At 41.1% G+C, this 13,371-nt stretch overlaps 2 protein-coding genes across 3 annotated transcripts in view; one reads left to right on the forward strand and one right to left on the reverse strand.

Annotated features, from left to right (window-relative positions):
* The window catches only part of LOC109481807 (protein amnionless-like), a 44,094-nt gene that overhangs the window by 23,349 nt on the left and 7,374 nt on the right, over positions 1-13,371 (forward strand). Inside the window, exons 7-10 of the mRNA XM_019784395.1 lie at positions 10,572-10,637; positions 11,134-11,277; positions 11,894-11,990; positions 12,553-12,638. Of these exons, the coding sequence (XP_019639954.1) occupies positions 10,572-10,637; positions 11,134-11,277; positions 11,894-11,990; positions 12,553-12,638 (393 nt within the window). The remainder of the gene's footprint in view (positions 1-10,571; positions 10,638-11,133; positions 11,278-11,893; positions 11,991-12,552; positions 12,639-13,371) is intronic.
* Positions 988-8,005, reverse strand: LOC109481829 (zinc finger protein OZF-like). 2 transcript variants are annotated; one of them, XM_019784446.1, is made up of 2 exons: positions 6,995-8,005; positions 988-1,512 (listed from the first exon to the last, which is right to left on the reverse strand). In XM_019784446.1, exons 1-2 carry the CDS (start codon positions 8,003-8,005, stop codon positions 1,078-1,080), a joined length of 1,446 nt encoding a protein of 481 aa, XP_019640005.1. In that variant the 3' UTR covers positions 988-1,077. The 2 variants fall into 2 exon arrangements, with proteins under 2 accessions (XP_019640005.1, XP_019640004.1); XM_019784445.1 differs by lacking the exon at positions 988-1,512 and having other exon boundaries at positions 5,908-8,005.

Here is a 13,371-nt window from a genome sequence, read left to right on the forward strand (position 1 = left end):
GTTCTGGGCGCAGGTTATTGTCAAAACCCCTTGTTTAATTGTTCTTAGTTAAAACTCTTTGGTTACGCTTTTCCGCACTTATTTATACTATCTTCACCATAGTTCCCTGACCAAGAACAAATGTCAGAAGCCATCGCTCATTATGCAAATCGGGTGTAATTGGCACCTCAACGTGAAGTTGGAACCTCACCCCTGAGGCGAAGACCCTAAAGCGGAGGCGCGAGAAGCCCCACAAGTTTGTCTCACCCCGATGTGTTTGCATTTTAACACCTATTTGAGGAGGAATCTCGGAAACCTAGAAACGGTCGTAAATAAGTTTGTTACCTGTTACAAAAATTTTCACATAAAATCACATAATCATCTAGGACATAGGCAAATGTGAAATTATGTGAAGCATTTTCACATAAAATAACATTCTGACCTCTTATGTGAAAAAAAATGTGATTTGAACTTCACATAATTTCACATTTGACTCCTTTCAGTTTGCGGGGTAAAACCGCTTCACATTTCTTCACATCTTCTCACATTTTGAATTCACATTTTTTTTGGCCATCTTTTCGGGTTGTGTGATTTCACATAATCGATTCACATTTTTTAAACAGTTACATTGTTTCACATAAAATAACATTTGACGATTCACATTTTGAAAAAAAATCACATTTTGGGTTTCACATATTTCTAATGGGATTCACATTACATCACATTTTTTCACATTTCATTAAAATTTTGCACGAAATTCACATAATTTTCACATTCATGCACCTGGTAGTGTACACAGCAATATCACTTATAATGTATAGGATTGGGTTCAATGAACTTGTACTCTACGTACATGAAAACATTGACTAGAAAAATGACTTTGCAAATACTATTTATTTTCACAGGCTTTTAATCTAAACATTTTCAGTATCAATTTAATACATCCTTAGGCTAAGTATCAAGATAAAAAGACTATAGTTAGGATAACTACGTAAAATGTCACTAAAAGATGGTCCCAGTCGCACAGTTGGTGTCTCCGTGTGAATTTTTATGTGTCGATATAAGGCAAGCTTGGAGGCAGCAGAATAGCTACACTGGTCACACCTGTAGGGTGTTCCCCCTGTATGTGATATGAGCCCTCATATGTCGGGATAAGTGAGACTTGTAACTTGTCCTGTATCCACACTCCCCACACATGTAGGGTTTCTCACCGGTATGTGTTGCTTTATGGTCATCTAAAGTGTTTTTTCTGGTGGCAGAATAACCACACTGGTCACACTTGTAGGGTTTTTCTCCTGTATGACTTCTCATATGTTGTGATAAATGGGACTTTCGAGCTGCCCTGTACCCACACTCCCCACACATGTAGGGTTTCTCACCGGTATGTGTTGCTTTATGGTCATCTAATGTGGATTTCCTTGCAGCAGAATAGTCACATTGGTCACACTTGTAGGGTTTTTCTCCTGTATGGGTTTTCATATGTTTGGATAAATTGGACTTTCGACCTGTCCTGTATCCACACTCCCCACACATGTAAGGTTTCTCACCCGCGTTGTTCCACTGAACTTTCTGTGCTGCCGTCTTGTCTTCATCATAGCCTGTATTGCTGTCAGACTCATAAGCAACCTGGGAAACCCTGGTGGGGGACCCATCAATGCAGTTCTGACCAACTCCGGTGGGAGACCCAACGTGTCTTGCCATTGCCACGTACAGTCTAGTGTAAAAATAATAGCACGTCTTGTTAATGATATGGTCACAGCAAGTAAATTTTATGGATGACATCCTCCGCAGACTCCAAATCTAATGCGAGCGGCCGAAAAAAACAAAACAAGGCAGGCCGAAAAAACAAGGTTCCTACATTTCAAACTTTTGACTCAATCACTGTACAAATGGTTTTGATTCAGTGGGAACATCACATATACACAGCTAACATCGTACATATCACTGCATCAAAGTAAGAAACAAAACATTAAATCAGAGCCTTTTCTTGTCTCTTCATAGTTATCTGCCATCCACCTTCCGGCATGGCAACATACATTTTTGCCCATTTTCCGCATGTTGACCACTGTCAGAAGGCAACAAAATTTCTTGTTTTTTTCCCCAAAATCAGGCGAAAATCAATGCGCGCGCTGATGTCATCCATAAGAATTACTTGCTGTTGCCTAAAGATAATTTTTTCCCAAACTGTTAGAGATTTGCATGGTTGTTGATAATGCGAAAAACAGCTTCTGTGCTCTGTTGCATGGGAGTAGCCTGGTCTCAAATTTAAAAAAAAAGTAATGGTAGCAAAATGGTAGCGAGAGATCGTTTTTCAAACAAGGCTACTCACGTTACGTATTTGCAAGGTACAGAGACTGTTATGGCATTTGACCAAAAGCGCATCAAGCTTAGTTTAAAGGAATTCCTAACAATAACATAAGGAGTTCAGACAACCATGCGTAGCCGGTTTGGTTTCGCCCCCCCTCCCCTTTCATTTCTACCATTTTCACATCCAGAAAAGGCCTATAAACCATCGTCTCACTCTGGTTATCATGCCACAGAAATGAGCCCCAAACCCTTACGTTTGGTATAGAAATCCATGACTGTTCTTTTCTAAGTCATACCTGCTTTCTGTGATGGTTTTCTCTTCACGTAACCTGGACTCGCTTTCCTACGTCGTATCGAGGGGTCAGAGGTGATCGTCTCTCGGGTCATAGGTGAACCACATTCAATGACTCCCTCACGGCAGCAGTTAAGAATTTTGTACCGCATAAAAAAAAAAATGAAGGACTAAAATCAACCTACCATGGGTCACGCCAAGTATTAGGAAACTGATGAACAGACGAGATAGGAAATACCGCAAGTGGAAGAAAAACAGATCCAATAAGCTGAGGGAAGAGGTTAAGGCCCTGCGCCGTTCCATCCAACGACAGATCCGTCGGAGCTATTGGAGTCATCTAAACTCAGTCTTTACGGAAGAAACATCTGCCTACAAACCAGGGAATAAGAGGTTCTGGGCTTACGTTGAGAACCAGAGGTCAAGTAATGCCGGTGTTGCCCCTCTAAAGAAAGATGGCCGCCTCACGTCCAACCCACAAGAGCAAGCTGACATTCTGAATGAACACTTCCAATCAGTTTTCGGAGATGGACAGCAGTACTCAAACGCAGAGTTTGAAGAGAAGACAGGTATGCAAAACACAGACGTACCAGCGATGGATAACATCACTATCACCTGCGAGGGAGTGAGCAAGTTAATGGAGAAACTGAACCCAAACAAGGCCGGAGGGCCAGACGGCATTAGCCCTAGAATACTACGAGAACTAGCCGAGGAACTGGCGCCGGCACTGACAACCATCTTTAAATCTTCACTAACAACAGGCAGTGTCCCAATTGACTGGAGGAGTGCATATGTCATGCCCATCTTTAAAAAAGGGGAACAATATGACCCAACTAATTACAGACCAATTTCCCTGACATGTATAGCGTGTCACTGATGGAGCATATTGTGGTCAACATGTCATGTACCACCTTGAGTCACACGCCATACTGAATGACGCACAGCATGGCTTTCGCAGAGGTCGATCCTGTGAGAGTCAGCTGCTAGAAATGGTAGAAGAGCTAACGACCAACGTGGAAAGTGGGAAACAGACAGATATCCTAATGATGGATTTCGCAAAAGCATTTGACCGGGTGAATCATAGCCTACTGATTCACAAATTATACCGCTTTAGAATCCAAGGACCGACTCTAGCTTGGATCGAGAGCTTTTTGAGAGACCGACGACAAGCAGTTATAGTCGACGGATACCAGTCCTCATATGCGAGCGTCAGATCAGGAGTCCCACAGGGTTCCGTCCTCGGTCCCTGTCTATTATATAATTCCTTGCATATATAAACGACTTACCGGATAAACTAACAGCACTGGCTAGGTTGTTGCCGATGATACTGCCATATATAACGTCATAACCAATAGGGAACAACAAGATCAGCTACAACGGGATCTAGAAAGGCTGGCAGATTGGGAAAAATCCTGGGATATGATGTTTCACCCTGCTAAATGTGTAACCATGACAGTGACAAGGAGTAGAAAACCCTTGGAGACATCATATGTACCCCACGGCCATACGCTTGAGACAGTAAGAACAGCCAAGTACCTAGGTGTCTTACTGTGCAGGGACGCGAGCTGGAACGTACACTACAACAATGTAGCAAACAAGGCAAATGGAGTTTTGTGCTTTATTAAGAGAAACCTTAAAATCAGCTCTGTTTCCATCAAGGAAAAAGCATACAAAACCTTTGTGAGACCCTTGCTGGAGTATGCTGCATCCGTGTGGGATCCTTACAAGCAGAAGGACATTAACAAACTAGAAAGCATCCAAAGACGAGCGGCGAGATATGTTCTCAATCGCTACCACAACACGTCAAGCGTGACCAACATGTTAGCAGAACTCGGCTGGCAACCACTGGCAGAACGCAGAAGGTCAGCAAGACTAGGGATGCTGGCTAAGATCAACCAAGGAATTGTGCAATGCCCTATTATAAAAAGCAAGCTTGTTCCGCCACCATCAAGAAGAAGACGCACACACAACTACCAGCTTTCCCAGATTAAGACTAGAACACAGTACAGAGACTTTTCATTCCTGCCTAGAACCATCAAGGATTGGAATGCAGCAGAGGTAGACACGGTGAACAACCTGGTGTCCAGCCTCATGTAGTCTTCACTGCTGTAATAGTATGGACGGGACTATTCGGAACTGACCCGGCGAGGTTAAATGGACTGTGAATACTGGACAATTTTTAGTATAATGACCTCTGACCTGAAATGCCAGAATAATCGACGCCTCGATTGTGGGCATCAAGGGAAGAAGAAGAGAAGAAGAAGAAGAAGAATAGGGTCCCCTTATTTTTAATATAATGTACTCTTACTTCTGCCGACACGTTATTGAGCTTACATCGATCAATCAATCAATCAATCAATCAATCAATCAATCAATCAATCAATCAATCAATCAATCAAATGGTTTATTTGTGAAAACAAACAAGAACTTGTAGCCGTTGGCTAAATTTGTGTCTTGCTGTACAATTTGATTTCTTGACATATCTGGCAAAACACATTAAAATTGCTCCGTTATTCAATAAAATCCATATCATTACACATTAAATTATCTGAAAATAACAGTTTAAAGTTCAACATTAGAACAAACAATTACAGACATATATGAAATACATAGGTTTGTTAGTCCGTGCACTAATCCGTATTGAAGAGCGAAAGTTGAAATCAACTAAATCCAGATATTTTTCCATATTTGTTTTGTCATTTTTTTGTTAAAACCTTAACTTTCCAGAATCAACATTTAACTTGTGGGATATAGTTTGTACATACATATCAGAAATTCATAACCTTAACATAGTGGATACAGCTTTGATGTCACAACTAGAGTTACATGAATAGAACAAGTATCCGCTTGAATCTAAATATTTCCTTCACACGTTGTAGCAAGGTTCTTCTCTGACTAAATGCGCATTTTGTTGAAACAAATGAGCATCAGCTTTACAGCTATTACAATCCATCTGAACAAGGCAAAGACAATATTTGATAATACATAATGAAATATCTATACATCTAATGGAGATCTGCCTAATTCAGCCCTACATGTAGATGCTAAGTTACTGCTATTTCTAACAAAAAACCCACTAAGTATACTACCCGGTCAAAAAAAGACGATAGAACTAAATAACTTTTATTTTATCTAATTATTTATTTATTACGATTAACCACATACATAATATGCATGGAGGGCATGGTGGAACAGGTGCACCTAAGTGCACCTTTTCAAGGCCACCATGCCCACAAATAAATAGACAATGTGCATACAAAAATACAAAACAGTGATACTATATATACAAATTTACAAGATGGTAAAAGCAATAATCATTGAACTGGGCTTAACGGGGCCTCGTAGCGCGACAGGAGGTGCAGCCACACGACAGCACCCAGGAGCACGGAATGTCCACACTGAAATGTTGGTTGAACCTGTTGCGCATGGACAACCGACACTTTTTCTTGAAAGCCGCCACTTCACGATCAGTTGGACTCGACGCGTTAGCTCCCAGCGCCCTGGTCTCGATGTCCAGTTTGTTCCATATTGTTATGACTCGTGGCAGGAACTATCACTACTACAAGATGGTCGCAGTTGCACAGTTGGTGTCTCCATGTGAATTTTCATGTGTCGAGATAAGGAAAGCTTGGAGGTTGCAGAATAGCTACACTGGTCACACTTGTAGGGTTTTTCTCCTGTATGGGCTTTCATATGTACGGATAAGTAGGGCCTGTAAACTGTCCTAAATCCACACTCCCCACACATGTAGGGTTTCTCACCAGCGTGTTTTGCTTTATGGTCATGTAGGGTGGATTTTGTTGTGGTAGCATAGTCACACTGGTCACACTTGTAGGGTTTTTCTCCTGTATGAGTTTTCATATGTTGGCATAAGACAGACTTATGAGCTGCCTTGTATCCACACTCCTCACACATGTAGGGTTTCTCACCAGTGTGTTTTGCTTTATGGTAGTCTAAGCTGGCTTTCTGTGCAGCAGAATAGTCACACTGGTCACACTTGTAGGGTTTTTCTCCTGTATGAGTTCTCATATGTCGTGGTAACTGGGACTTTCGAGCTGTCCTGTATCCACACTCCTCACACATGTAGGGTTTCTCACCAGTGTGTTTTGCTTTATGGTCATTTAGAGTGGATTTCGCTGTAGCAGTATAGTCACACTGGTCACACTTAAAGGGTTTTTCAAGTGCATGTTTTTTCATATGTCGCGATAACTGGTACTTCCGAGCTGCCCTATATCCACACTCCCCACACATGTAGGGTTTCTCATCAGTATGTTTTACTTTATGGACATTTAGAGTGGATTTCCTTGCGGCAGTATAGTCGCACTGGTCACACTTGAAGGATTTTTCACCTGCATGTTTTTTCATATGTTGTGATAACTGGGACTTTCGAACTGCCCTGTACCCACACTCCCCACACATGTAGGGTTTCTCACCAGTGTGTGTTGCTTTGTGGTCATCTAAGCTGGCTTTCTGTGCAGCAGAATAGTCACACTGGTCACATTTGTAGGGTTTTTCTCCTGTATGACTTCTCATATGTCGTGATAAATGGTGCTTTTGAGCTGTCCTGTATCCACACTCCCCACACATGTAGGGTTTCTCACCAGTGTGTTTTGCTTTATGGTTATTTAGGTTGGATTTCCATGCAGCAGTATAGTCACACTGGTCACACTTAAAGGGTTTTTCACCTGCATGTTTTTTCATATGTTGTGATAACTGGGACTTTCGAGCTGTCCTGTACCCACACTCCTCACACATGTAGGGTTTCTCACCAGTGTGTATTACTTTATGGTCATCTAGGTTGGATTTCCTTGCGGCAGAATAGTCACACTGGTCACATTTAAAGGGTCTTTCACCTGTATGGGTTTTTATATGTTTGGATAAGGCAGACTTTCGAGCTGTCCTGTGCCCACACTTTCCACACATGTACGGTTTCTCACCAGAGTGTTTTGCTTTATGGTCATTTAGAGTGGATTTCCTTGCAGCAGAATAGTCACACTGGTCACAATTAAAGGGTCTTTCACCTGTATGGGTTTTCATATGTTTGGATAAGGCAGACTTTCGAGCTGTCCTGTGCCCACACTTTCCACACATGTACGGTTTCTCACCAATGTGTTTTGCTTTATGGTCATCTAGGTTGGATTTCCTTGCAGCAGAATAGTCACACTGGTCACAATTAAAGGGTCTTTCACCTGTATGGGTTTTCATATGTTTGGATAAGTCAGACTTTCGAGCTGTCCTATGTCGACACTCCACACACGCGTACGGTTTCTCACCGACGTTATTGACCTGAACCTTCTGCGCTGTCGTCTTGTCTTGACCATAGCTTGTTTTGCTGCCAGACTCATGTGCAACCTTGGAAACCCCGGTGGGAGACCCGTCAAAGCTGTTTTGTTCTACTCCGATGGGAGACCCTTGTCCTGCCATTGCCATGTCCAGCCTAGTGAGAAAATTAAAAGTAATAACGATAATGATAATAATAATAATGATGATAATAGTTATAATAATAATAATAGCAGTAGTAGTAATAGTAATTGTTTATTGCAAATTCTTGCCCGAGGGATAATTGCAGAAACAGAAGAAATATGGTATAAAAACAGACAATTAGTACATATAGAGCTATTGACAACTACTAAGAAACTACTGGTAAAAAGCTACTGGGTTTGACTTCTTATTTGAAGACAGAGGAAGACAAAGGATCCCACTTTTTCTATAATTTGTGGGTTTTCTGATGTTAAGAGGAGAGTGGTTTTCTTTTCATTCGTATATGTGTGATAGTAATAGTAATAATATTAAGAAAAGCATATATTGTGATAAAAATAAATGTGCCTTTAGTCAAACTGCTAGAGTCATGCATAGCTGCTAAAATTGGAAAAAAAAACAGCTTCTGTACCCTGCACAAAGGATTACCGAATCGCCACGGCTATCGGTGGGGGCCTGCATGTGGGGGGGGGGGGCGACAACGGTCTACGATACATTTTGAGAGCTGGCTGCGTATTACGCTGAATTCGGAAAACCTCTCGATATCTTGGCGCTCTACGATAAATTCCAAGTGGCTACAACGCATTACGTAGAATGAAAACGGCGAATACGCTCTACGCAAAATGGGCCAATTACACTCTACGTTGAATAAGAGCGCTCCGTCTACGCTCTACGGAATTAAAACCGCCGATTACGCTTCTACGAAAAAGGGCATGCGGGCCCCCATCAGTGAGTTAGGAATCATTTTTCACACAAGGCCACTCACGTACTCACAAGGCAAAGACAGGCATTTGCATTACGCTTTCATTGAAACGAATTCCTTACAATAGCATCAGGATACTGTTTACAGAACCATGCTATGTATAAATGAATAGATGGTAACATCTGTGCCATAATATCGCCAGGGTCCATAATATCACCACCTTGAGAAACAGTGTGCTTTTTACTTTTGATATGCACTCCTTCACACATCAAATGTACATATCTAGGCTATGTTGCAGTAAAAATATCTTAAAGCACACTATTTCTCAAGGTGGTGATATTATGGACCCTGGTGATATTATGGACACAGATGTTACCATATGGTAGAAATTTTCTACCATATGGTAGAATTTTACCACCATATTCACATCCATAAACGGCCTATTATTACACCATCGTCTTACTGTAGCCATTCTTGTACAGAAATTAAAATTCATGACTATTAATCATGTCTATTAAAGCATTTATTTTACCTGCTTCTTGTGATGGTTTTCTCTTCACGTAAACCTGGCGTCACTGTCCGATTGTCGTAACGAGGGGTCAAAGGCAAAAGTGTCAAAGGTGAATACGGTCCCCTGATTTTCAAGATAGTGTATTTTTACATCTGCTGACACGTTAGTAGCTTTGTGCAGGTTTGTTCGTCTGTTCTGTGTCACGTAACGTTAACTCATATCTGCATTATATCCACACACCCCATACATTTTCTCCTGTTTCTCTTCTACGTCAGTTTTTATATGTCGAGATAAGTGAAATCTGAGCACATCCATAACGAGCGGTCGCTTTTTATTATTTAGGCCATGTTGATTTGATTATATGGATGACATCCTCCGGGAACCCCAAAATTGATGCGCGCTTGCGAATAAAAAAAAGTTTAGCAAAAAAAAAAGTTGTTTTCATTATGAAATCTACGTGGTCATGAGGGTTGAACAAATGGGACAGAATATGGTTTGGCGAATAATCTAGTCTTCAAGTTCATTTCTTTACAATTTCGTCTTTTTCGTTTGCTTTTGGCATTCTACGACATAGGTATGGTTTTTTTGTAACTTACGGTATATTTTTGCTCATTTTGCAACTGTTTTGTACGATTTATAGTACGGTTAAAACCTTTTTTTTTTTTGAAACGGCCGAAAATTCATGCGCGCGCGGATGTCATCCATATAATCAAATCAACATGGCCTTATACAATATAATGTAAATTATTTGAAGACAAATATAAATCTCCCAATATCGCCACCCGCTTCTTGCCTACCATTCTCTGGCCTTGACATCATGGCGATCGCTCGTATACTACATGTATATGATGTAGTCCTGAACCGATATTTTTTACGGGCCCGCCTGAACCAAGCAAATTGGATGGCGCTCAGGCTGAATGTGCATTAGTAAACAAATATTCTAGAAGGACTTCTTACATTTTATTATGTTTAAAGAAGGAAACATATTGTTTTTGCTTTGTTTTTTTTTCTTGTTCTTCTCCAATGACCTCTGACCTGGTCAATGCCCGTCTCTCACCATGGTAACTGGTGTTGAGTTACATCATGTTGCAATTTTGAAGAAAAAGGGATTTAGACTTATGTCACGATATATGCGTGAATGTGTTTGAGTAAGAATTAACAGAGCAGACCATATGCGAAGGTAAACATTATCTGTATTTGTATCAGTATAGTCGGTATAACCGCCATTCGGCGTAACACGACCATCTTACGCATTTGCTTTATTATGCATTTGCTTACCTTTCTAGTTTGATGTTGTTTTTCAGAACGCCACGTACCTGGTGAGCCTGGACCACAGCAAGGAGGTCAAACAAGTGGACTTCACCGGCACGGTGAGACAAATCCACTAGAGTACTACTGACGCTCCACAAAAAGTCAGGCTTTCACAAGTTTCTGACCTTTAGATACGTTTATGGGACATGAGGTTCCGTACGGTGGCCCTCAGGGACAATACCTGTTTTATTCTTTTTTTGTCGTGCTTTCTTAACTAGTGAGACACGGGGTTTCCTACGGTGACCCTAAGGGACAATATCTATTTGTTTTCTGTGGGTGCTTTCTTAACTCTTAGCAAATTTCTTCGGCGGGCAGGGGACAATTTAATTGGGCACCCTTACAAGCAAAGGGCAAATTCTGAGGTAGTGGTATTGTGTTGATATAGGTCTTTCTTTTCAGAAAAGATTTTACACATCTTTCACAATAGGAAAAACTGTTGATAAAGGCTAAATGTTTTCACCATACCCTCCTAAAGACACAAGGAATTACAAAATAGTAAATAGTAGCGGCCTTACAAATCCATTTTCTTCTCATTCTTCTTTCTTGTTATCAAAGGTCTACAAGAAGTCGAACGAGTTTGGGAAGTTCCTGGAATCAGAGAACGGCAAGATGCAGTTCAAGCTGGGACCGTCAGGAGGCATCGTTGTACAGGGACAAGACTGCAATGACAATTCCGGCTGTTACTGTGGTAACGAGGAAGTGAGTGAATTTTTCAGATTAAAAAAAATACAAAAAACTTTCTGATATATTCCTGATACGTTATTGTTAAAACAGACAGCATCCACAGCCATCCATCCTTAAATAGGTTTAAGAAGAGGGTAAAAATAACTAAAAAAAACCAGTACCTGTCATCAACTAAAAGCGATAGCACTCGTGGCACTGTATCTATCTCTAACCTGCCATCTTAGTTTACCCTACCCCACCCATAGCCTCCACCAGGCCTTCCTACAGGAATTCGGATCGCAGAATTCGGCAAAAAAGAGAGTATATAAAATTGGCCAGGGGAGTCCGGCCGCGGGGAGGTAGTTTCTTTCCTCCGCGGCCAGTCAAACCTACAAGGCGGCCAAACTCCCCTGGCAATTATTCTCCTATATATTTAGTAGTTAGTCTTGTATAGACTACCCCACCCGCCACCAATTTGATAAAGTCAAGGGCAAGTATAAGAGCGCCTAGTGGGTAAAAGTATTTAGAATGGAAACAAAGTTTCTGTGAAAAATTATTCGTGTCAAAAATTTGGTGCGAATGTATTTGTCATGAGTTTATTTCTGTGGTGATTTAACTTCTGTCCCTAAATCTATTCATCCCTTCCATGCAGCACATGGACAAGATCTGTGACCTCTACGGAGACAACTGCCTCTCTGTGACCTGCAGCAATCCCGTCACCCCTAGCGGCAGCTGCTGCCCCATGTGCGGTGAGTGGTTGCTATAAAACCCTTTTGTCTAAGTCAGGAAGGTAAACAGACGCGTGAAGAGTTTGGATGGCAGTTACTACATTGTAACTCTATCTGTACATTCACCAGTTTCCCATCCCCAGAATGCAATGCGAAAACAGGGGTCTAAACCTCATTTGCATAGGACAGGAAGGCATCGGAATGATCTTGGTGACGTTAAATAGCTTGCTTTTCACTGTGTTTTGAGGTGTTGGGGGCATTTTATGCTCAACATTAATTAAATTACTATGGGTCGAATCTGACAACAAATATAGAATGAAGTTTTTGTGTTCCTCAACATGGAACACGTGGTTTGTACTGTTACAGCATCATCATAGCGTTACCAATATACGTTACAAACCACATATTAAAAAAATTATCATTCTCTATTTGTTGTCAGATTCAACCTCACTGTGCATCTGAATGTTACTTAACAATGCAGTATCAAGCGTAAAACACCTGTGACATACATAGGTTCCAAATGTAAAGTATTATTATATATATAATATATTGTCATACCTAATTTATTGTTATACACATGCAGGCGCGGTACTGCTGCTGTCCTATGACAAAATGTCGTTTGACATCATGGCCTTCCAGGACCGTCTTGTCGATGACTACATGCTCAATGTAACGTCACAATCTACTTGTTTATCCGTTCTAGTAGACTCACTTAGAAGTATGTTCGTGCATTTAATTTAATTTCAGTTTGAAACGTAATTATCTTTTTAATGTATGTTTTAGACAATTTTAGACGACATGTTAGCAGTTACACGCTACAGACCTCTGATAAAAACTTATGCTGTGGTCACATTTGATTTGATTTATTAGGCTGTATAAGACATATGTATACAGCCAGGACTGCCCAACTAGCAAACTAGGGCCCGGCCGGGCTGTTTCGATCAAGAGTATTACGCAAATAGTTCCTATTATTATTGCTTTGAAGTCTTTTATATCCTACGTTTAGTTCCATAAGACTGCCCGGCCGGGCCCCGGTCTGGAAATGTGACCTCAGCATTAGGTAACAATTCGCAACCTCGGGCACCGACCGGGTAGTTTGCGGGAACGAAAAGTAAAGATAAGATTAGTAAAGATCACTATTTGCATGTTATGTTATTGTGTTTACCGAAGGAAAACATATTCTTTGCTCAGTTTCTTCCTCTTCTACTTCTCCAAACAGTGACCTCTGACCTGACCAATGACATGATTTGTTGACGTCTGTCACCATGGTGACTGGTGTTGGATTACATAATATTGAAATTTCATGGTCTGCTTAGCCTCCTGTGCAGGCCCCGCGGCGGTGGGGAAGAGTTTTTAACGCATTATTTTAATATAGCCGGCCATCCTACATAGCCGCTGAGAG

The sequence above is a fragment of the Branchiostoma belcheri genome, unplaced genomic scaffold, assembly GCF_001625305.1.
Source record: "Branchiostoma belcheri isolate BF01 breed outbred unplaced genomic scaffold, Haploidv18h27 scaffold58, whole genome shotgun sequence".
Classification (NCBI taxonomy): Eukaryota; Metazoa; Chordata; class Leptocardii; order Amphioxiformes; family Branchiostomatidae; genus Branchiostoma; species Branchiostoma belcheri.

Coding starts and splice junctions, on each gene's coding strand:
- LOC109481829 (XM_019784445.1), bottom strand. CDS start 8,005: ATGGCAATGGCAGGACAAGGGTCTCCCATCGGAGTAGAACAAAACAGC.